Genomic DNA, 25,425 nt, shown 5'->3' with positions numbered 1-25,425 from the left:
GAAGATGAAGTTCACACATCTGTCAGCACCATCATCAACATTACCATCATGTCTCTTGTCTGTAATAAATGGTGAATAGGATAGACAAGATTTCTAGAAACATGTATTTCATAAATGTGGACAAATTATTCAGGACAAATATATTAATTGGAAATAACTTAATAGATGAATTACATGTAATTTGAATTTTTTGCAAGTAAATAATAGTAATATCTATTTGCTTAGCCTTATACAGCTAAAAAATGTTTCCCGTATATGAGCTTAGAAAAAGTTCTTAACGTGAGTAAATATGGGCATTCCCTGTTCAGAGAATAGTAGAGTCATAGAGCGTGTCTGGGCCAAAGTTCCTGGGCGAGTGGGTGCCAGAATCAGGACTAAAACTCTGCCTTCTAACCAGAGACCACCTCCTCTTTATTCCCTCCTGCTTCTGTGAGCAGGAAGGCAATACAGGAACTTCATGTCGAGAGCCTGGATTAAGTGACATTTCACTTCATGGAGAAGTCTTCCTAGAGGGATTTGAGAAGTTCTAGGGAACCTTGTTATTTTGAGACAATATGTTTTCTTCAAACCAAGGAACACCATTTGAGGACGTTTAGTAAAAGAAGTTCTGGTGAAAGCCCAGTGGTGGCAGGAGTGGTGGTGGAGGGCTTTCCCCACTTGTCATCTTCCATTTACATTCAGATAAGGCCTGGTGGAGAATTGTTCAGCCAGTTGCAAGGATAAGTTTAAGTTGGTGTGATCTGAAACACAGCCAGTTCATTTCTTTCTAAAAGGCAGAGGCACGGTATCTAAGACTTGTATCTTGAAATGTATGTGAGAACCTTCTAGCCCTGAGAGTTCCCATCAGGTTAGGAGGTCACAGCTCTTCGAACACGAACCGCAGCTTCTCGATCAGTATAAAAGTCTACAATTACAACCATTCTTTGGAATCCTCTCAGCCAACGAGGACATTCCTTGGCTGGTTCAGAAAAACCAGTGCAGATTTGCACTGGGAAAGGAATGCAGTCTGGAAGAATGGCCAATGATTTACAGATTAAGTCTCCTATTAACTAAGAAAGAATAAGGAAAGGAGGTTTAAAAACTATTCTGCCACCCCGCCTCGAAAATGTTTACAGGAGAAGCAGTGTGAGTGACAAGGTGAGGAGGTGGCAGAAGCACTGAATGGGACACAGAATTGAATGGTGAAACCAGGAGTGACCTGGCATCGTCATCGGGATCCCTTAGGTCTTCATAGCAGTTGTGACTTTCGGAGATGATTCAGTACTTATTATCTCAATGGGTTAAAAATTATTAAAGACTCTGTGGGTCCAGGCAGAGAGGCACCATTTCCATCTTATAGATAAGGACACTGAGTTTTGGCGAGGTTAGGCGTTTTATCCAGGCAAGTCCGAAGTGGATGAGCCGCCTCCTGGTTTCGGGGCCTGACTTCTGATTGCCACTAGGCGCCTGCCTCCCCGCAGGAGGAGAAAGTCTTGACCCGTAACCTGGGGAAATGGGATTGCCCGAGTGAGGCGTGGGGAGGTGGAGTTTCTCTAACTGCTCCTCAGAGAAGGATGCTGAGTGGGGAAGACAGTGGCTGGCAGGCCTGGTGCCAGGGACTCCGGGAGGAAGGGGCTGGAGAGGTCCAGGAGAAACATGGGCAGGAACTGGACTGAGACAGCGTTTGAAAGATGAACAAGGAGATGGAAGTTTGGAGATGGAAAGGAAAAGGCAAGCTCCAGCAGTTGACAATGGAAAGGCAACGGCCTGTGGGAAGTAACTCAGAGATTTCCTTCTTGTGAAGCCAGTGCTGTGCTGTCATGGCCCACTGCTCCCGGCAGGCAAGTGCATTCTCTTGGGTAGGAACTGCTTTACAATTTCAGCAGAGATGCCTAACGACTCCAACACTTGTAACTGTTAAGCAGCATGTTCGTCTCACACCAGCAGGTGACATGGAGAGATGCCTTGTGCCAGGCGTGTCGGGGGCCAGGAGGGCCCAGAACTCCTGACTCGGGTGTCAGAGGAGGTGTCCGAGGCCCGCCCCGCGCTCACCTCCTGGATGTTCTGCTTCGCCCGGCTGTCAGAGGGATGCATAATCGTCCCCATCACTTTCATGTTGCCACAGACAACCAGGGCTTCGTCCGGTGCATCTGTGTTTATGCCCACTCGACCATGACAAACAACAGATTCTGGAACTTGTCCTCGCTGCCATAATGCATCAATGTCATTTTCAAATTGCCCAGGGTTGGAGGCCTGGAGAAAAATACATAAATATGTTACAATTAAAGTTATAGATGCAGGAATAGATGATCGCTTTATTCCTCAAAGGAAAACAGAATGTTAGCCAAGTCTTTCACTTGAGAATCACATGTTGGCTGGGACACTCTGATATATCCGAATAACTGTGACCCCAGGAGAGCCAGGGAGGCTCTCCTAACTGTTCTGCCCCCACCAGCAGAAGCTCAGCGTGTCATGGTTTGCAATGCCCAGTCTCTATATGGAATTGAGAATGTGTTGGATATAGTAGGTGGATGATAAGGAAGAAGAAGAACACTCAAAATGAGTATTTTTTCAGGGAGAATAATAATAATGATTTAAAACCAGAATATTACATCAGAAAATATTACAAGTTTATTAAAGCTCAGATAATTTCAAAAAAACCCTTGCATTTAGCTAGCCCTTCCACAGTTTCAAAACACCTTCACGTTTATGATTTCATACACAATTGACAAGCAAATGACAATACAAATATATTTAGTGCACCTCAGCTATTCCCTAAACACAGATGATTCTGACAGAAGAACGATAACAGCTGCATGTGTTGTGTGCTAATCCACACCCCAATTCTATGAGATAGGACCATTATCTTCCTTTTACTGACGCTGAGACTCTGAAAGAATAAACAAATTGCCCAAGGCCACGAAGTTAATGAGTTCTAGAGCTGCGATTATGCTTCCTTTGATTATTAAATAATGATTCTAACTTTGAGTTTTGTGGTATTGCCTAAAAAAGCCCTGGCCAAATGCAGTCTTCAAAGAAAATCCAAGTGAATCTATTAGACTAGAGAAAGTTCTGGAGATTTTACTGTTAAATAAATTTTTTTGCCAAAGAATTTTTCACTGTACTGCCTTCCCTCCTCCCCATTTCCCTGTTGCCACTGAATATATTTCCACATATCTTTAAGTAGGGATCTATGAATCCACCAAAATCCTCACAACGAAATTAATTTGTTTTTTAAATTATGACCTATCCTTCTCTTACTCTCTTGGTATTATTTGAATGTTTTTACCATAGGCATGCGTTACCAATTTACAAATAATAATTAAAAGAAATCTCAAAGTTCAGATCTAAGTTTGGGTTCAGTTAAAAAACAGGTGTGTGCAACTTCCTGTTTCATTCCTACCCATCTGAACCCTGAGCTGCTTGGAAGACTCAACTATTGACACTGGATAGACAAAAGCAGGGAAAGAATATAAAGTAACAACTTTGAACATTATTTTGTGTGAATTCACTTGAACAAAGAGCTTTTCCGCAAGATCCCTAGAGCCTCCTTGGTTGTGAATGGCAAATTGGCTTTGACTCAAATCCTTTTATAGCGAGCAATCAACTAAATCCAAAGGTATGCCATATAAAATGTTGATGCATTTTCCTCTGCTCTGAACATAATGAGCCACTTCAAGGAAGCAGAATGGGACAGTGATGGATTTTCTTTTTCTTAATGAGCTTTGGGATAACTATTATCCTGTTTGTAACCTGACAGTACTGGAACGGCGGATATAAGTAGATTCGATTTGGGGGAACAATTACAACCATCTCACTTGGATTTCATCAAATGAAAACTCAAATCTCTAAAACATGTTCAAATCATTTTGGAAAGGGTCACATATCTACAATGGTTTAAATATAGAGCCCTAAGGAGGAGTCCTCATCAGTAATGGGAAATGTTATTATGAAATGTGTGAACTTATTTCCCTTCTCTGGTATCCAGAATGTTAATGGGTCAAAGCAAACTAAAATGGAATCACAGAAAAACATTCTGGAGTCATGAAGCTGTGTTCAGATGTGGCCCAATAGCGGTTGATTGCTATCAAACATCAGAATGAATTACAGTTTCTAAAATACTTTTATTATTTATCACACAGCCTCATATATTTAGGGAAGACCCGAACATTCTAGTCTGTATTGTGACACAAACTAGCTGTGTGACTTTGGGACAGTTACTTAACCTTTCTGTACCAGTTTTCTCCCCTGAAGAATAAAGATAATAGTGTCTTCTTTACCTATCTCACAGGGCTGTGGGAATTAAAGGAAATCACGTATGCATGAACACTTCGTAAAAATGAGGATGCATAGTCTCAAGTTCATGCTCCACACACTCTGCTGTGCAGAGTAACCACCATTCAACCTACACTCAATGAATCTGCTCTCCTCAGTAACGCATCTGCAGAGCCGCACAATTCCAAGGGAACTCTGTTCACAAAGAATACAATGTAAATGGTGCCCCCTGCAGATGCTTGGAATAGGAAACACTAGCAGTAATTTGAGGCCATTCAAGTTTGGAATGGAAAGCTGGAATTTCTTTGCTTTACCATTGTTTGGGCTTCTAAAGAGCAGTCAAAGAGCATAATAGGAAAGCTTGAGCTGAGGAAGGCAGTTCATAAGAAATTCTTTCTTGTACCTTGTGCAAAGACTATCGAAAATGGGCCTAGGAATGCTATCTACCGATGCTACTCTAAGTGTGGTCCACAGGCCAGCAGTATCAGCGTCTCCAGGAAGCTTGTTAGAAATGCATATTCTCAGACATCTCCAACCTACTGAATCAAAAATTGTGGAGGTGGGACCCAGGTATCTGTGTTTTCACAAGCTCTCCAGGGTATTCTTATTCTCCATAAAGTTTAAGAAGGACTTCTTTATGTCATACACTACTTCCAGGCTACTACTATGAAAGAGGTCATGAGTTACCCCTTTCATAGTTAGTAGACGGTTCTGCTGAATCCCAACTGCAGAGTGAAACAGACATTGCTCCACACACTGATTCCTTTGGGTAAATAAAAATTCAACTGAACTCCAGAGGAGGTGTGCGTGTGTGTGCGTGTGTGTGTGTGTGTGTAGCTCTAGTGTGTTGGGAAAGGGAAGGGAGATTTGTGGTCAGAAATGGGCAAGAGCCAGTGAAAACTGAGATGGCACCTGAAATGGCTCTGCTCTCCCCCCATACCTTGCCATCCTTGCAACTGCATCGCTTCCCTTGTCTCTCCTGGCCCTTGGTGTTGGTTTCCCACCTTCACGACCCTGCGGTTGCAGAGCAATAAAGGAGGACTTTTGGGGGACGTTCCCATTTCTATTATTCTGGAAGATAACTGGAATAATTTATTAGTGTTCAAAACTAGGAAACCCTGGCGTGTCTTTGAAAGGCAGACAAAAATAATCATCCCTCCTGCTTGCAACACTTCAAACCAGGTTTAATTATGTGTTTTAGAAGAAAAGTAGAGCTGAAGGGAAGCCTAGTCATTAACAAGGAGAATCTGAAGGAATCCTGCTGGGGAATGCTCCCCAAAACAAAGACCTGGGAAATAAATCTGTTCTTTGGAGTAAATTTTAATTTCCATTAAATTGGTCAGTTTACAGTATGGGACCAAAATATATTTCCAAAGCTGTTTTGACTGACAACCCCGATGAATAATTGCTGGGTCCTGCCCACCATTCTCTCTCCAAGGAGAATTCTGACCAGCCTGGTCTCCTGAACCCCTCCTGCAGCCCTAAAATTCATCTACTCCAGCCTTCATACAATTGCCCTTATGTTAATTTCTGCTATGAGGAGAAATGACTCTTAGGTCTCAAAATGAATCTGGATCTGCTGAATGCAATTTGCAGGTCTCCATGTAATGTGGTCAGGTCTTGTAATGTCTTAATTGTCACATTTTTCTTCCTTCGTTCTAGAACTCAAACTAACAGACCCAGACCATGACCCAAGAGGGCACATCTAGCTTTTTTATAGAATGTAGACTGGTCTGCCCTCTGCTCAACCCATGATACATATACCTGTTTAGTGCCCTCTAGAATCTCAGGGGCAAGATGTGTGCTCTGGGGACATTTCTAAAACTCACTGATTCAACCAATAACGCCATTTCTTAAATTCAGTTTTTCTCTTGGTTGGTTTAAACATTATATGATTAAACAAATTCAAAAGTCTGCATTCATTTTCACTCAGCGTTTTGGGGTTAGAATGAAATAATATCAATAAGATACTTCCAGTTTGAGGGGAAGATATTATTACTATCATTTTTTCCTCATTGTTAAGGTAACTTGTGTTACCCAGCACACATATAGAATAGGGTATTCCCTTTAACCAAAAATTATGGATGGAAGAAAGCCATTGAATCTGGAATACAATCATTTAAAAAAAAATAAAAACGTAGTGAATAATATGACACCAAATCTATACTAATTTATTTATTTTTTTAGTATTCATACTTAACATAAATTACAGACACTTTCAACTTCTCAAAGTCATCATTATGAGTGAAATTATTGTGCTTTGGATGCGAGAAGGTGCCCGTTAACAAGAGTGCTGGTAACAGAATGTCCAGGGCTGTGGCCCCTCTCACGATGCTGCTGTGTAGACTCGCACGGCAGCCAAAGTATAGCTTTGCAGGGGCTGTCAGCAGGAAATGGAGAAACCTCAACACCAGGTAAATTATTTAAGTATGCAGGTGACTAGCAGACTGCCTGACTCAAGCATGAATTCCACAGCTCAGAGAGGCACTTTCATGATATCCAATCTACCCTAACTCTGAAAAGAAAGGCGTTGTCTGTCTTTATTCCTTCCTGTGAGGAATCAGAAAAAGTAAGCAACCTAGGTTTCCAGACTTGACTTAAATCGGATTTGTTAGCGCAGCAAAGCAATCCCAGATTACATCAGGTAAGGCGTCAAAGACCCCTCTGACCCCTTCTGAGGGAAGGGCAGGAACCTCTGCCCTCGGCTCATGACCAAAGGAGGGGACCCCACCTGCCTGTGCCGCGAGGGAGGCTGTTCTGCCACAGCTTAGATCAGGCCCCATAAAAACACAGCCCAGGGCGGGCATGCTGGCAGGCACATAACCGGCCCTCAGCATCAGTGCTTTACCTCGTTTCCATCATTACTTTACTTCCATTGAAACTCTGAGATGCAGTGTCAAGAGTTCCAGTAATAGATGCCTTACTTTTTATTGACTAGAAGAATTACACAGAGGGTCCTTTGTTTCAGAATAGCTCAAGGCAAGCAAGGGAAGACTCACTTCCCCAGATGGGCAGATCTTGTCCCCAGGCCAAAGTTTAACAGCCATGTAAGTGGACGTGCCCATCGTAAACCATTTTCCCTACTGGAGCGTGCATGCCCCCCTGTGCCACTTCAAAGATCCGTAACAAAGCAGTCCCTCCCAGGGCTACCAGGCCTGTGGTTACCTGTTACCTCATGGCCCTGGCATTCTCTGTGCTGGCTGGCCTGGCCCCTCACAGATGCTGCTACAGCTGCCAACAGCTCCCGTCCACAGCTGTGACCAATCATTCATTCAGCAAAACGTGCTGAGCCATTACTGTGTGCTGTGCAGTGGCCCAGATGTCCCTGGGGTCACCAATCACTTTGGGGCATGGAATGCCTTCCTACCTCTTTCCCTACCCTGTGGGCTTTGGGGTCAGAGGAACTGGGTTATAACCTGGGCTCCATCATTTATCAGCTTTGTGCTCACGGATGACTTTCTCTTCCTCCTAAGCCTTAGCTTCTCTGGGTATAAAGGATGTAATGTAAAAATGAAACAATGTAAAATGATGTCATATAGAAATTATTTAGCCCAGTGCCTAGAACATACTGTAAAAACTTTCTCAACTGCAGCACTACTGACGTTCGGGGAGGGATAACTCTTTGTTGTGGAGACTGTCCTGGGCATCATAAGGTGTTGAGCAGCATCCCTGGCCTTTATCCACTAGATGCCAGTAGCACCCCCAGTTGTGACAACCAAAAATGTTTGCAGACATTGCCAAATGACCCTTGGGAGACAAAAGCTCTGGTTGAGAACCACTGCGTAAAAACTAAAAATAACAGTATCTGCTATTGCTATCATTATCTTTGTCATCATTGGCAACTGAGAAACTGCATATTTCATGCATTCCACTGAATATGCAAAGTCTACTTACAGGTGAAAAAGCAGGTGGGATCCAGAAAAGTCAAAGAACTGAGCTTACCCTTACAATGATCCGTTCAGAGGCGTGAGCAGACAACAGGTAGAACTGGTCTTGGTTAGCAGCATACAGTCCGACCACCAGCATGAAGTATCTAGTTCAGAAATAGCAGACCAATGCCAACACATCAGGAAACAGAGACATAATCTGTGCAATCGAATGCCACCCAACAGTTAATCAAGAGTGAATTTACCCAGATGGGTTCGCGTATTTAAAGAGTTTCTCTGCTGCTCTAAGTTGCCCCTCCTGCGAAACCAGAGAGGAGTTGATTCACTCGCTGTTGTTCTGGGTCTGCCCTTTGCCCGGCTTGAGGGATGTGTGAGCTGTTTTGCAGGCCCAAAGCAGCCCTCACTGAGCAGACATCCTGCTGGGGGCCTGGGTTCAGCCCATCTGCACTGGCCTGGTGCAGACCTTACTCTACTGCATTCCTGGGCCCTCAACACAGCACTGCTGCCGCGCACTTGCACAACAAAAAGCCACCTTCCAGGTCCCCTTGTCCAGAGCCATCCAAGCCACACATCCTAGGCCATAATGCATGGTGACCCAGCAGGGCTTGCCCAGCCACACAGTCTCCTTCCGCCCTGATCTGCTCTTGGCCATGGAAACTGCACCTTTCACATCCTCTGGCCATGACTTTAGTCAAAGACCAGAACCCTCCCTTCCGATGGTTATCAAGGCAACCTTCCTCACTGTGATTTTTTTTTTTTGCAGTACGCGGGCCTCTCACTGTTGTGGCCTCTCCCGTTGCGGAGCACAGTCTCCGGACGCGCAGGCTCAGCGGCCATGGCTCACGGGCCCAGCCGCTCCGCGGCATGTGGGATCTTCCCAGACCGGGTCACGAACCCGTGTGCCCTGCATCGGCAGGCGGACTCTCAACCACTGCGCCACCAGGGAAGCCCCTCACTGTGATTTTAATTGCTTCTTCATGTGTACCATTGATGAGACATTTTTAAGATAAGACTATTTCTTTTTGTTTTTTTTTATAAAGCATGATGCATTTTTAGAAGAAACTTTATCAGAGTATAGCTAATTTACAATGTTGTGTTAGTTTCAGGTGTACAGCAAAGTGAATCAGTTCTACATACACATATGTCCACTCTTTTTTAGATTCTTTTCCCATATAGGTCATTATAGCGTACTGAGTAGAGTTACCTGTGCTATATACAGTTAGGTCCTTATTAGACCATTTCTTGAAAGTCAAAATAAAAACTATCCCTATCAGAAAAGCTTTTGCTTTAAGAACTGCATAAAAAAAAAACAACAACACTTCACCAACTTCTGTAACACTCTAAAGTCTCTAATCCCTGGAGGGCAAGAGTTCTCCCCTTTATCTAAAGTCAGTCAGTAATCGTAGTAATTGTTATGAAGATGATGACGATTAGCCACCATCTACTGGGCCAAGCAGTTTATCTATATTATTTCATTTAGAACCCCGAAACAACCTTATTGGAGTAAAATATGGATATTGTCCCCATTTTACAGAATAGGAAACCTCAGAGAGGTTAAGTTCCATGCTCAGGGTCACCCAGCTAGTAAATGGCAGTATGAAATATTCAAACTCAATTCCCTCCAACTCCAAAACCTATGTTCTAAAACCAGTGGTTCTTAAACTTGCATGCATCAAATCACCTGGGAGCTTGTTAAAATATAGATCGCTGGACCCCACCCCTAGTTGTTGATCCCGTAGGTTCTCGGTGAGGCCTGACAACTTGCATTTCTAATAAGTGTCCAGGTGATGCCATCTCGCCTAGTCCTGGGACCACATTATGAGAACCACAGGTATAAATCATTAATGCAAATTTATTTTCTTTTCAAAAAAATGCTACAGCAGAGCTGCAGGGCTCGGGTCATTAAACTAGTGGCCAGCACACAGAATTCTCAAGAAATGCAGTCAATCCTCAACCCTCGGCCAGCCTTGAGACATGAACATATGGTCCCTCTAGAGGATCATGGAGAGAATCAAGACAAGATGACCGGGCGCTGGGCAGGAGAGGAGGCATTGTGGGGAGTGAGGATGGAAGAAGAAAGATGTCTAAGGGTAAATGAGATGGGTCAACAAACGGGAAGAGTCAGAGAAGGGAGGGAAGCAACTGAGGGAGGCCCGGCCTGCCGGCTGGTAGGACCAACAGGATCAGAGGGGCTGCTGGAGGGCCCTGGGCCATCAGGTAACGTAACCAGCCAGCCTGAGGCATACACACCACGCCAGTACCTCTGGTCAGGGTTTGGCTTTCCCTTCTTTCTCATGTTATTTGCCGTGGTTTCGCTGAAGTGTAACCGTCCCAGCGTTACTTTGGTTACCTGGTCGGCCAACAGGTCGATTCTAAAACAAACAACAAAAATATCGAGAGACTGTAAGAGAACACAAAGTCTTTGATCATATCGGACTCATTCTTAGCTTCTCAGGTATGTTCAGTCCCCTCCTCTCATGACACTGTGCAGGACACTGATTTTTAGTAAAGTACCCACAGCCTGGTCAGGAATGGCTGCCAGGGAGTAATTCTTGAATAGTTAGAAACGTTCATCCAGCAGCAGCTCAAGCCCGGAGTTTCGGACTCGTAAGGGTCGCACACTCCCACAGACGGATTCTTTGACCGCGACAACAGGAGAAAAGCTGTTTCACCTGTGCCACGGTTGCTAGAACACTCGCCTCCTGACTGAAGCGGTTCTTCTAGGTTCCTCATGAACTCCTTCGCATCTCCTTCACGTATTTGCCCTCTCCTGACCTGGCTGTGGAAGGCAGCGTGCTCCTAAGGAAGAGCACACACAGCCTCGCAGCGAGGGAGACCCAGATGTACCAGGCAAGAGCAGAGCTGTCTGTACTGCGGCTCCTGCTTGAGCTTCAGGCTGAGCTCCCGCTGGCCTGTCCAGGCTATAAGATCATCTTCTTCCCCCAAACAGGACTGACTCAGGGTCAAATCATCCCAGCCAAATCAGTCGAAAAGCAAATCCCATTCATTCTGTAGGGCAACCTCTTGCTTTACTGCCATATTGCTTTGGACCACCACATTGTTTTGAATAATCCCAGTCCTGTATGCTTTCTATTTTGGAACCCATTAGGCAATCTATCAACACTGCTTAAAAAAAGAAAACAAGAAAAAATGAATTGTAAGCACAGCATGGATCCAGAGCCTTGAAATCAATTCAATCAGCCTCACGCTGATTTAAATGAAAAATTAAAAGAAAGATCTAATCATAATCTATCTCCAGGAACCAAAGTTGTTAGCAAGGTTGTCAGTAATAAATGATCATATAAATAATGATGACCTTAAAGTGGAGCTTTTTATAAGACTTTTTTTGTGATTATTTCAATGGTTTTACCTACTTTTGTTGATAAGCATGTGTTCATAATATTAACATATTATTACTAATTTAGTTCCTACAGCAGAATTCATTTTAAATAAACAAAATAAATTTGGCAATAGGCCTTCTTCCCAAAACATTCACAAGGGAATTCAGAAAAGAAATTCTTACTTAACAGGATTGAAAATCTTTTTGCTTCTATCTGCTTGGGACTGTTCAATAGCAATTATCTGATTGGTGGCCTCTACCTGTGTAGAACAAAAAGTAATTAATAATTAATTTCTTTATTAATTAAAAAGTTCATTAGTAAATAATTTTCAAATACTTAAAGTTTCCCAAGGCATCATGTTAGGCACTTTGCAGGAGGGGCAAGTCGCTGAAGGGATGTAGGGCACCTTAAAGGAGTGCGTTATTGGTGAGAAAAGAAAAAGATACCTGTAGAACTAAACAAAGAAAACACAAGACAACAGAGGATTTCAGGTAAACAGGGAATATAGAGTGGACTAGTAAAACACAGGAGCAAGGCAGCTCAAAGGATACATGTACTCATTCATTCATTCAGTCAGTCAGTCATTCATTTTATAAATACTTGCTGAGCACCTGCTGTGCAGCAGGCATTGCTCTAGGCATTACAGATGAGAAGACGAGACTAACAGAAATGCCAGCCCTTGCAGAGCTTGCATTCTAATAAAAAGAAACAACAAAAAACAATAAAATAAATAAAATATAGGAATGACATTTATTCAGTAGTTGCTACAAACTCTTGTTATAAGTGAAGACAGTGGCAAGGGCCTGGTGAGATCTGCCCTATCATATATGGTTTGTAGGTATTTGCATAGTAACAGTCTTTCTGGAAAGCAACTGGGCCACCAACATCAAGCGTTTTTAATACCGATCATATGTCCGATGTGCAACCCCTCTTTTGGAATTTATCCTCATACAAGGATGGATGTACCTGGATGTTCACTGCAGTTTTATCAATGACAATAAAAAATTGGAAATAAACAAAATTTACAATAATACAGGAATTAATATGGTAGTATCTCGATATAATGGAAAACCATATCATCTTTGTAAATAATATTTTATAGACTTCAATGATATTATATAATGCCATTTTCACAGTATAATATTATTAATATGAGAGTAATTTTAATAATAGAAAACAATGAGGAAAAATTAGGCTACCAAGTGGTGGATCCCAAATATGAACGAATTTTACTCTTCTTCATACTTTTCTATTATGTTCCATAATGTTCACAATGGACTCATATTAATTCCATACTCAGAAAAATATACTTCATTATTGTTTGTTTGTTGTTTTCTTTTGGTTTGGTTTGGAGAAAGATCAGCTGGTGTGTTCAACAGTCAAGCCCCACTTTGGGAGACTCAGTGCCTGAGCCCAGGTCAGAAAAAAAAAAATGCAGGTAATGGATGTTCCTCACCCTAAGGAGCTGGATCTCAGGTAATAATGTAATAAATACTCGTTGATCACTCAGAAGTCATCCTACCTGCATTCTAATCACAGCTCTATCATTTAATATTTTGGATGAACTGTGTGACTTTACTGGGCCTGGTTTTCCCCTCTGTTAAACTGGAAAAGGGGGGGCATTGACTAGATTAGCTTGGCTTTTTTAAGTTAGAGACCTCTTTGAGATTTCGGTGAAAACTATGAACTTACTGCATGTGAAAATGCACCAGCATCAAAAATAATAAAATAATTACACTCAGCAAAAGAAGTGCAAGATTTATACACTAAAAGACTTTAAAACTGTAGCTTGAAGTGAGGTTCTACCAGATTCTGAGCCCAGGCTTAAGAAATTGGCAGCTTTCATTTCCTGTGCCTTGAAGCCTTTATTCTTAGAAGCCGTTCACCATGCTGTGAGGAAGCACAAGCTGTCCCACAGAGAAATCTACATGGAGAAGAGCCAAGGCCTCCCAGCTACAGCCCCCTGTGAGCTCCTGGCTGATGGCCAGCACAGACTTGACAGACATGTGAGTGAGCCATCTTGGAAACTGGATCTAGGCCCAGATGAGCTGCCCCAGCTGATGACTCCTGAGCAGAGATGAGCTGTCAGAGCCAAGCCCTGACCAAGTTACAGATATGTGACCCAAATCAATGACTGATTATTTTCAGTTGCCAAGTTTGGGGATAGATTGTTATGCAGCAACAGACAACTGGAACACTTAGTAAATGCTGGCTGAATTAAACTGAACTAAATAAAAGACTTACCTTAATCCCAAAAGCTTTCAAGTAGAACATTTCTATTGGCTTTGGACCCATTTGGGTTTTGACAAATTTTGGGCTTCCCCAAACTTGGATGTGGATGGTGATCTGAAAGTGGTTCTTCTTTTGGCAAACAAAAGCTTCATCTGCTGGTGAAAAATTAAATCCTTTGTCTGTAACAACTCGATAGCCTATATCAGGTCTATGAAAAGTGGAAGCAAGAAACCGGTTTTACAAATATTTTCTACACATTTTCTTTCATGAACAATATTAATTATACAACCATTTCAGGAAAATATATTGTGGAAAGTACCTGTTGCTATATTTAATCAATTTCGTTAATTTTCACCAAGGAAATGAAAATAGTATTTCGGAGTACAGCTGGCTCTCTCCCAGCTTTTTATGTTCACGAGGAAGAAGCACAATTCCTGCCAAATGGAAGCATTGTTTCCTCAGCCTGCCTTTTCCCTTTGTGCTCCCTAGACTTCTAATTTGACTCCACTGTACAACGGAAAGACGTAGGCTAGAAGTTGAGAAGTTAGTACATTAATCAGACATATGAAATATCTGGGATAGAATTCATCTCTTTCCTCCTTAAAAAAAAAAAAAACCTCTAATTTCATCAGCAACACCACACTCAAACGAATGAATGAATGCATATCACTCAGATGAATGAATGTTCAGCCTCCTGGCAGTCATATGAAAAAAGCAGACTGGTCAGAACTACCAGCAGAAGCTTTAAACCAGAGTAACCAGAGCCAGTCAGACTACTGATTGTAAACATGTTTTCACTAAAGTATGGTCATTTCCTTTTTATCTTCCTGATCTGATAATAGCACTGAATACCTACTATGCTGTTTACTTCTGCAAGAAAAAAAAATGGGATGATGGTGGGATGGCTGATCAGACTCTTGCTTTATTTGTTTTATCAAATCATTTTCAATAGCAATGCTTTGTGTATTATATGTTTATTTAAATACTTTTAAATGTTAGTAAAAATAAAACCTATTAAACATGTAACATTATCAAGTAGAGAAGAAAATATAAAAGTTGAAAACTCCTTTGGTAATTTTTTCCATATGCGTTATAGATATGGAACATATCTTGATGATTTTTAATGCATCAAGTTTCCTAAATGTTCCTCAGGAAGGGAGCTCCTTCCTCAGATAACACACAGAGGAGGGCAGTACTTAACTGCTTTGCTAGCTCTCGGTCACTCTGTGGATCTTTGCTTCCTGGGATCTCAATTTGGATGGCTGCCATTTAATGAACAACATAGAGTTTCTAAATTTTCCTCTAATTTCAGAGACAGAAAATATGAATGGGTCTCCTGGGAAAAGAGTGTTTGTGTTCTTTGCAAGTTAAGCACCTCACCAATGGATCAACTCACTAGGTCACTGATTACCCTCAAGAAGCTGATCAAAGGCCCGACAACCACAGTGCCCACCAGCAGCAAAGGCAAAGACCACTGAATGAAGGATTTGATAAAGACCACGTGTCTTATGCCATCTGGGAACTTCATACTGACTCAGGTTTCTAGAACTAATCTGTAATTTGCTTGTGGAAAGGCCGGATGGATTGAATTGTATACATTTTACTACAGAGGGTAGTAAGAACTCTCTTGGTTGAGAAAAATAAAAGGAAATATCTTTCTGTGATCTTCCATGTTTCACTGTCAAAAACTCTAAGGAAAGAAGGTAAGATTTGCAGCTCATATATGAGCATTAGCCCGAAATTGAGGGACAGCTGTAAGCAGAAACTGAATCAACACACACAGTTGAAGAGTATTCTGAATCTTAAACACAAATCTCTGGTTATAGAAACTATTCTACCTACCTAAGAGTAGCAATTCTGTTTTTGATATCAAAAGTTAATTATAAAGTCAACTAAACTGGCCTTTTTAAAGCTCTTTTTAACACATGTTGTAAATATCACTCCCCCCAAAAAAAGATGTAAGAAAATTTTAATCCCCTAACTTTATTGCTTTTATGTTATTTAGGAAAATGATATTTTTGTGACAAGTTAGACATAATAATCTAAGAAGAGACAAGTGATTTTCTGTCTCAATGATGTGAGTGGTGAATTCAAGATGGCCTGAGTTCTAATCCAGAAGAATATTGCCTTCCTTTTTTGCTTAAGAAAAGTGAATTACGGCTAAGCCTTCAAAATAAATCTGCCTCTACACCTTTGAGTTGACACTACTTGTGTTCTCCTTTTTTTCCAGATCAGTGGAGCATAGATTGGCTGTCCAAATAAACTTAAAAAACCTACTCGAGTAAGAAGAGAGATAAATGTTACCTTGAAAACTTGATCAACTCAAATACATACAGACTAGGAAGCATTATAGGCTTCAATTAAAATACTGTGCATATGTGTGACAGTTTCATACCTTGGTACTCGTACTTAGGATAGAATATGGAAGAACTGCCAAAAAATCATCAAATGAAGGCTGACTCAAAACCAAGATCTATGGATCCTTCCTTTCTTTTTCTATTGCACACAGTGGCAAAGATACAAGTTGTGACATTTCAATGAAACAAGTAGCAACTTGCTTCTTTTTGTCTCCTATTAAACATACCAACTCCCAAAGTCTGTTTAACTCCTTAGATTTTAGGGAAAAGATTTCTTCTGTCTAGTTCATCCAACATAAAAGTCCTAGTGATAAGTTTTGCTCTTAATGAAGCTATATTTGAGTTTGGAAAATACCCTGAAGACCCTCAAGTTTGTAGCCCAGCGTTTCTCATTTCATATTATGTTTATTAATTGAAAATCCTATTCTTTAACCATTAACATGCTTCAGTGTTTCAAGAAGGCATTTGTAATCAATGAAAATTCTAGAAGAGTTGGGTAGGTAAATTATATCCTAAGGACTAAAGAGAAGGCTTGAAGGATGTTTAAGAGCAATAATGCGTAAGTCCACATTTATGTCTCGAAACTATAATGGCATAAGAATAGCATGAAAATTTTCCAGTTTAAGGATATTTTGTATGGTTTGATTTCAGTCTCTTAATATAAAGCCACCATCAACTATGATTGCTGCAGGCTGTATTGACAATAAATTGACAATACTGATTTGCAGCATAGATGCTGGGGCAGCTAACAATTTAATGTGGCCCCCCAAAACTACTCTATGGAATTTTTAACTAACTGCAGGATTAAATGTTAATGATTTGGGAAATCTCCATTTTCCAGCTTTTAGTTTAAACTGGGCATGTGATCTCAGAAAGATTCCCTCTTCCTCCATCATTTAGTGGGTAAATTATGAGTTAGAATTACAGGTCTGGATTCCTGAAGGCCAGAAACCCAACTATTTATTGTTAAAATGCAAAATATAAGGAGTAAGACACACTTTCTGACTGATGCATCCCATTTGATCAGGGGTGGCATCAAAGCTCAAATACTTGGCTTTAGTTTTGAGAGTCAGCACTGCCTTTCTCCCCTCATTCTCCAGCCAAGCACAGGGTTCCTAAGGCCACTTACAGTTTTTCATATTGACTGTTTAATAAACTATGCCAAGGAACGCTTCGGTATGGCTGCCACTTCAAAGCAGGAGAGCACTGGTCCACAGGCATCATGTTCTGTCTCTCACTGTCGTGGTCTTGCACTTCGCTGCTGTGACTCCTACTTGTCACTGCAAAGAAATCAGTGCATTAAATCTTTCCTCCGAGGCTGTTTTTCCTAGACTCACAGACAGCTGCATGGAGCTAATGCATAGGCCATGTATGAGGCAGAGGGACCGTGTGGGGAGTGACAAGTGTTGGGAGGCAGGGGGCATGTGGCTGGCCTTGTTTCCTCATCTGTAAAATGAGCAGCTTGGGGTCAGTGATTCTAAGGTGCCATGGCAAGCACTTGTCAGAAACTTTTCCCACAGTATCTGTCTACCCTATTTCTGTCATGGCGTCTCCTCACTCCCAGTTTGTGTGATTCAGGTGAAGTCCACTCCCAGCCTGAGGAGGGTAGGGGACGCAGGATTGATCAATCAAACTACAGCATTCACTATTTGCATCAGTAATTGCACCAGGTAGACACATGGCCTAATTCAATCCAAGCAAAGTGGATCTCAGCATGTTAGGGAAGACGGGTTCAAAGATGCTGATTCTTTTCCATGAGGTTTGAACCTATAAGTCACATCCCCAAGAGCTGCTGGCACCATTTTGGGACATGAGGGAAAAGCCTGTCTGGGAATGAAGCCAGGACAGCGGAAGGCAGAGTTGAGAGTGAAGGGCACCCAGTCCTGATGGCATGATTTGAGTTCTGGGATCCACTCCTAAATCTTGGGTTACAGGAGCCAGTAAAGACCCTCATTTTGATTTTTTGTTTGTTTTGTTTTTGCTTAAGGCAGTTTGAGGGTTTTTGGTTTTTTGTTTCTTGTTTTGTCCTTTTTTTCTTTGTTTTTGTTAATTGCAACCAATACACTCTAATCTATTATAGGTCCCTTGTGGCACCAAGATTCTGTGGTCTCTACTTTTTGAACTTAGATGAGTTATTTATTTACTTAGTGTCTTAATTCCCTCAACGGCAAAATGGAAATTGAAACAGGTGTCCTGCCCATCTTGCAACATCACACAGCAGAGAGAATATCATAGTAGAAGTGAAAGGACTTTCAAAGCTAATACCAAGATAAAGTAACAGAATATCTTGTTAGAAGGTAGTATTAACTATATGAAATTGCTACTTTTGTATTCCAAAATGGTCCAGTAACAGCAATTTCACAAGTGCAAGCCACTATTTTTGCATAATCCTTGCAAGTTGTTTGTCTAATTTCAGTTTGTCTAATTGTACCAAATGGTACAATTCAACCGCAGAAGTTTATGTAAATTCCATTAGGATGTTTGCTGTTACCCTTTTCTGTGAGCTCCCCTACCTTTACTCATGCCTGATATCAGGAGTGAAAGGGAAATAGTGTGTGTACACAAGATCAGGTGTCGGCTGTAAGCAACAACACGGGATATGACACCGGCTTCTATACAGCATGTGCACTTAGCCCACAGCTTGGAAAATGCAGGGGCATGTGGCTGGTTTTTCCTTCACTCACCTAGCTTTCTTTCTTTATACTTTTATTGAGGACTTCTTAAGTAAATAGCAGAGCTGCCTCAGGTTACTTTGGATCCCAAATGTCACAGAAATTGTGTTTTTCTTGGGGTATCACTATTTCCTGTCACCTAAGCAGAACATCTGTTTTGGGGGTTTTGTAAACAACCGTTTTGGAAAAGGATTTTCTCAAAATGCTGAAAAACTTTTTCCCAGCTAAGAATACAGGAGGTCAGGGACTTCCCTGGTGGTCCAGTGGGTAAGATTCTGCGCTCCCAATGCAGGGGGCCCGGGTTCAATCCCTGGTCAGGGAACTAGATCCCACATGCATGCCACAACTAAGAAGCCAGCGTGCCGCAACTAAAAAAAGATCCTGCGTGCGGTTACTAAGACCCGGCGCAGCCAAAATAAAATCAAAAGGATACAGGAGGTCAGCAATGCAAGTAGCTCTTCATGCCCTCACTCCTCCAAAAGTTACCTGGCTCAAAAGCTTTTTAAAACAAACAAAAAAACCTTCCATGGTTTGCCTGCTTAAACCAAGTTCAGAGAAAGGGAGAAACTAGTTCTTCCATCTTTCCTTCCTCCCTCCTCCAGCAGAGAGAGGATAAAGGAAGTTCAGGAGCTTGGAGTTTGCAATCAGACAGAACTGGGTTTGAATCACAACTCTACATATACTGGCTACACAATTAGGAAAATGGTCTAATGTCTCTAGGCTTCAGTTTCTTCACCTGCAAAATGTGAGTAACGATACGATGCCTCCCAGGACTGTTGAAGGAATTCAGTGAGTCATGTCGGTAAGTGCTTTAGCACAGTGTCTGCCACCAGCAAGAGTTTAAACAATGGTGCCTTTGGTTAGTATTAGCGGCACCGTCATTATCACACGTATCTGTTTCAACTCAGGTGACTCAGTTATTCCTAACAAGCCTTGGCAAGTACTTCTGTTCTTGGCCTCCATAGTAACTCTATCTAATGTGAAATAATTAATGTCATGGGCCTGAGTGAATACCAGCTAACTGGGACCCTTTCCTACTCAAGTATGGCAGTCAGGCGCCAGGGGAATCAACCAAAGGTCAGCGCCACTCCTCCAAGTGCTGGTAGGGAGGGTGGGCAGTGGGTAGGGGACATTGTCCTCAAGGATAAAGGTATTTCCAGACCTTTCCCATCACAGCAGCAAGATTTTCGGGGCAGCCATTCCATAGGACTGACATAGTCCTGGCTTCCCTGGGAGCTAGCTATCAGCTGGTGAGCCCCAGGGATGGCAATCTGGGACCTCAAGATTAATGATAATAATAATGATATCTACTGGTCCTGTGTGCTTTCTGTGCTGCAGGCACTGTCCCAGACACTTGGCATAGTTTCTCATCAACTCGTTAACTCATCTTCAAGGTAAGGATCCCTTTTTTTTCAATAAACGTTCATTATTAAAGTATAATATATATGAAGGAGAGTACACAGATCATTAGCACACAATTTGATACTTTCTTATAAAATGAATTATACTAGGTAACTACCACTAGATCAAGAAATAGGACACTTCCAGCGCTCTAGAAGAAGCGCTCATGCCCTTTTCTGGTCACTACTTTCTCCTGCCCAGGAATAATCACTATTCTGAAATCCAAACCATAGAGGAGTTTATAGAAATGGTATAATATGATATATACTCTTATGTGTTGGCTTCTTTTGCCCAACATCATGTTTATGAGATTCACTCATTGTTGTTGCAAATGGTAGTAGTTTGTTCGTTTTCATTGCTGTATAGTACTCCACTACATGAATATACCACAGTTTATCCTTGATGGCCATTTAGGTTATTTTAAGTTTACGGTTATTACAACTAGTGCTGCTATGAATATTTGGGGGGATGTCTTTTAGTGGGCATGTGTATACACTTCTGTTAGGTATATTCCTAGGTGGGGAATCACTGGGTCATTGGATATGTTTTAGTAGATGCAGCCAAACAGATTTATAAAGTGGTTACAAGGTAAGGATTCTTAATCCCATTTAACAAATGTGGAAACTGGGGTTCAAAGACCTGAAATAACTAGTCCAGTGTCACAGCTATTATGTGGAAGAGATGGGATTCAAACCTTCTCTTCTCTTCATGCTACGGTGAGGATTTCTTGAGAAAATGTAACAGAAGAGAGAAACAGAAGTATGCAGGTAGCAAACTGCCCAAGTCCCAACTTTTTGGAGAAAATTCACAGCTTGCATTTGAATGTCTTTCAAAATATTTCCTTATACATTACTTTTTTTAAAAGTCTTGGAAATGGGTGAAGTAGAAATTGTGATTCTCATTTGATAATCAAGAAAAGTCAGGCTTGAAAAGTCCCCGATTACTGGAGACATGAGGCTTTTCCTGACTCTTCAGTGTGACTTCAGGCCAGGCACCTCTCACTGTGGACCAAAAGCTACGACTCTGGGGCTGAAAAACCCTCATGCATTGGAAGTTCAAACCATATTAGGCTATGAGCCCTCTTTAATTTAGAGTTAGGATCAGGTGGGACCAGGAACCCTCTTGTATTTGGGGTCCAGACCATGGGGGGACAGGAACCAGCTAGCTGGCAGGAGCCTGCCCAGCAGCTACATTCTCTCTAGGCAAGATTTTACATTTGCCCCCAGCAACCCAGTAATTCTACATTGCGATCCTTATAAAAGGGATTCTTGGCATCCTTGGCCAAAGTGAACTGCTGGGGAAAAGGTCACTGGAAAAGTCTTACTCATTGATTTAGAACATCTTCCCCCATCAAAATCCTGCCCATAAGACTAGCCCCTCCTTCCACTACCCGTATGCCATTTCCCCAGGACCTTTATAAAACCCTTGGCCTCTGCAACATCAAATACAAGTTCTCCACTGGAAAACTTCTGCTGAAAACATGGCATTTGGATTGTTTTTTTTTTTTTTTTTAATTCCCCTGGGAACCTGCTCATTTTTCATTCTGGAACTGTTGTCTGGAGCCAGTTATCTTTAGGTGGCTTTTCAGTGACCTTTGAATAGGATTTAAACAAGGGATGCAAGATTTCCTATCTGTTGGAACATTTCAGTTACTTTTCTATGGCTGTTCTCAATGCCCTCTCTAGGGACAGGCCACAGAACATCATCACAGGATGGAGCTTAACTCTGAAATAGCCAGGAGAATTTGAGGAGCAATCTGGTTTGATGAGAAAACTCTTGGAAGGTTTGGGTGACTTGCCCAGTACTCTCAGGGAGCTGTTGCATCTGTGGGAGAGTGAACAGATGGGTCCCTCATCTGGCTAGAAATTTACCCAGCTTTCTGTATTTGAGAAGCATAAAGAAGCTGCAGGCAGGATGCAGGGATACCTGAAGAAATTAGAGTAACCATGCACAGGAAGGTGGATGGAGAGCTACATTATCCAGAAACAAGGCTTGAATTAGCATTTTGCGTTTCTAAGGTTGAATAAGAAAAATCAAGCAGCTGCCGGCCATGGTGGATCCATGCAAAAGATAAGAAGGCAGTAGAGGTTTGGTTTATACAATGGCTGCATGCCCGGTGCAGTGCTACCACAGCATGCCCAGGGGGTTACGATCTGTGGGACAAGGCCAAGTGACGTCATTGTCCACTGAAGGACCCTCACAGCCCATGATGGAGCTGAGGCCAGACGTCCCTGAAAGGACCAGCAGGCTCCACAGGACACAGAGGACCAGCTCTCATCGTGTGGCTGTGAAGGGCAAAGGCAGCAACCGGAGCAGGAGAGAAAGCCACGGGCACCTCCTGTCCAGGCAGCATAAACCCCTGGAGTGTAGGGACAACAGAGGGAGGGGAGCCTCGAGAGGGAAACCTTGGATCCTTGCCAAGCTGATGCCTGGGAGTAAAAGAGATATGACTTGGTACCCTGTATTTGGGGCACTATTCTCACTGCCTACATTAAGTATTTATAGTGGCTAACAGCACTGGCACGGAGGATTCTCCTTTCCCCTAATAAGTGTCACAGCGTTTACTCTGGAGATTCAGACGTTCAAGCCTTCAGGCTCAGAAGCCTCAGTTTGTTCTCAACTTGATCAGGTCTCTAAGCTCAAAACATGATATGTCCCATGATATGTAAGACAAAGAATGAGGGGGGCTGACCACTTGGGCATTGTATAATGCTGCTGAAAGACTTTTAAAATGATTTTCCAGAATTTCAAAGATCTACTGGGAACTTGCTAATTGGAAGGAAGTGCTAGGGAAGCAACTTTCTACCTTCCTGCTGCCCTGGAGAAATCCTCTAAAGCAGGGTTCCCCAACCCCTGGGCTGCGGACCGGTAAGGTCCACGGCCTGTTAGGGATCAGGCCGCACAGCAGGAGGTGAGCGGCGGGCGTGTGATCAAAGCTTCATCTGCGGCTCCCCATCGCTCCCCATCGCTCACATGAGCACCTGAACCATCATCCCCAACCGCCATGCATGGAAAAACTGTCTTCCACGAAACCGGTCCCTGGTGCCAGAAGGGTTGGGGACCGCTGCTCTAAAGTCCTGCTTCTCCGAGTCCCTCCCATGAGCCAGCAGCATGGGCATCGCCTGGGAGCTTGTTAGGAATGCAGAATCTCAGCCCCTACCTCAGGCGTACTGAACCAGAATCTGCACTTTACCAAGATCCCCATGTTACATGTGTGCACGTCTGAGTTGAGAAGGATTGAGTTGAACGAAGCAACGAGCACACCAGCGGGCTCCTGTAGGTGCTGCCACACGGCACGGCTTCCCCAGGCCTGGAGCCTTGGTCCTCTGAGACACAATTGCCCCTAAAACTGAAGGGACCAGCATCTCATCTCCACCAGAGAGACAATGGCATCTCTTCCCAGGAGCACCTGTATGACCCTACCTAACACTGCATGAAACATTATGTCAAGAGGGAAGAAATAAATTCCCAGAGCCTATCATTGCCCTTCTATGAGAGAGAAACTAATTTTGTAGGGCTACTGCAAGGCTGGGAAAAATCCATGATTTAATGGCAGTGACAGGCCCCGGATTGGCTCACTTGGTCTGGAGTGGTGGGCCCACACGTGACAGTCCCCGGAGTCTTCCAGCGCCTGTGTGCACTTTCTCTTCTTGGTCGGTGGCAATGAGGGTCTAAAATTAAGAACCCAAAATAAGGTTAGGATTCTTCTTTTCTCTCCAAGTTAATCAAATTTAATTTCCCAGGACTCTGCTCTGGGCCTCTTCCTAAGACTAATTCTAGTTAGTTAAGGTTCCTTGAGTCCTACTAGTCTGCAACACCAGGTGGATACATGGAGTGGACGGGCAAGCTCCTATTCTATGAGCCCTACTAGTCTGAAACTTAGTTTTTCACTCTCCAGTGGATCTGGGATTCACCTATTTGAAAAATAAACTGACAACATTTCCAAAGGCAGAGGACTCATTGAGACAAAGACAGAAGATACTTAAAATTTAAGGGTATATTTTATACCTGAAAATGTTTTTCACATAGAATTTTATCACAGTTTTTGATGGCCTTTACTCTTTTTGCCATCCTCTAGATCCAGAAGGAGGAACGAAAGAGAGGGAAGGCGGAGAGGAAGGGAAAGAGAAGAAAAGAATATTAACTAAGACAGTTGACAGATATTTTTCAGAGAGCTCATTCACAAATCACTTGAGTGGTCTAGTTGAGGCTGCAAATGCAAACAGTGCTTTCTCCAGCACCCAGAATCTCCCTATACATTTCTGACATTTTAGCTTTCCACTGAATGAGGGCCTTGGGTTCAGTGGATTGTTGATTAAAAGTTGGTTTGAAGCCAAGGGCACTGGGGGTCTGATATATGTCTCAACACTGCCATCTCCTGGAGAGGACTCCACAGTTCACTCTTTACCAGCACTGCGGGGTAGAGGGGCTGGCTGGTCTTTCATAACTAAATATCTTGCTCTTTACCCAGGACTGTGGCACAGAGGCTGCGGATGGTAAGAACAACCAGTTTCCAGATGGGAGGACACAGACTGGTCCAGAGGGGTCCTGAGATGACGGGCGTCTGGGTAGCAGTTGTGAAAGGCACTGTGGGAATGCGCAGAGTCGCTCATTTCAGACGAGCCCTGCGGCAGGTGTGCAGGCAGCCTCCCAGGAGCAGCTGCAGAGAGGAGGAAAGCAGCTGGCATCCCCCCGGCGGCAGGTGTCAGAGTCGGGCAGCACGCACCTGGGGAAACACACAAGTGAGAAAGGCCCCTCTTTCTCACCATGCAGAGTCCAAAAGAAGAGAAGCAAGTGCTAGACGGGTGGGAGGGAGGTGGGTCCCACTCACCTTTGACCTGTGGAGGAGAGCAGGAGTCTGACGCAGAATAGGGTGGGGTGTCTGGGAGCTGGCGTTGCCTGAGGATTAGAGACATGCATTCCTTTTGTTTGTAACTTATTCCATCATTATATTTTTTTTTCCACAAACTGGTAGCAGCCCTCTGTGTACAGCACCCCTAGGGAGGGTTCCAGGTGCTCCTGGGGGCCAAAGCCCACCAGAACATGCCCAGTGTCGTGTTGAGTGAGCTCTGAATCAAACAGACCCGGGTTTGAGTCCCAGCTCTCCCACTTCCTAGCTGTGTATCCATGAACAAGTACTTAACCTCTTCAGGCCTCCACTTCCTCACCTATAAAATGGGAATAATCATTATGCCTTTCTCATAGCATCATAGTGAAAATTACATGAGATACTGTGTGTAAAGCCCATAACATACGTCCCCAAACACAGTGAGTGCTCAAC

General features: G+C 42.9%; 1 protein-coding gene across 1 annotated transcript in view; it reads right to left on the bottom strand.

The window, feature by feature from the left end:
* The window catches only part of MYRFL (myelin regulatory factor like), a 115,496-nt gene that overhangs the window by 44,020 nt on the left and 46,051 nt on the right, over positions 1–25,425 (bottom strand). Inside the window, exons 3-11 of the mRNA XM_089921584.1 lie at positions 24,976–25,043; positions 24,612–24,870; positions 23,724–23,815; positions 17,201–17,351; positions 13,727–13,922; positions 11,665–11,741; positions 10,403–10,513; positions 8,197–8,287; positions 2,032–2,232 (exon numbers count right to left, since the gene is read on the bottom strand). Coding sequence (XP_089777710.1) covers positions 2,032–2,232; positions 8,197–8,287; positions 10,403–10,513; positions 11,665–11,741; positions 13,727–13,922; positions 17,201–17,351; positions 23,724–23,815; positions 24,612–24,870; positions 24,976–25,043 — 1,246 coding nt within the window. The remainder of the gene's footprint in view (positions 1–2,031; positions 2,233–8,196; positions 8,288–10,402; positions 10,514–11,664; positions 11,742–13,726; positions 13,923–17,200; positions 17,352–23,723; positions 23,816–24,611; positions 24,871–24,975; positions 25,044–25,425) is intronic.

Source organism: Delphinapterus leucas, chromosome 11, assembly GCF_059928025.1.
Source record: "Delphinapterus leucas isolate spDelLeu-1000000601 "Yukka" chromosome 11, BTC_Dleu_Yukka2, whole genome shotgun sequence".
NCBI classification, from domain to species: Eukaryota; Metazoa; Chordata; class Mammalia; order Artiodactyla; family Monodontidae; genus Delphinapterus; species Delphinapterus leucas.
Note: the sequence above shows the minus strand (reverse complement) of the source record. Positions and strands in the feature narration are given on the sequence as shown.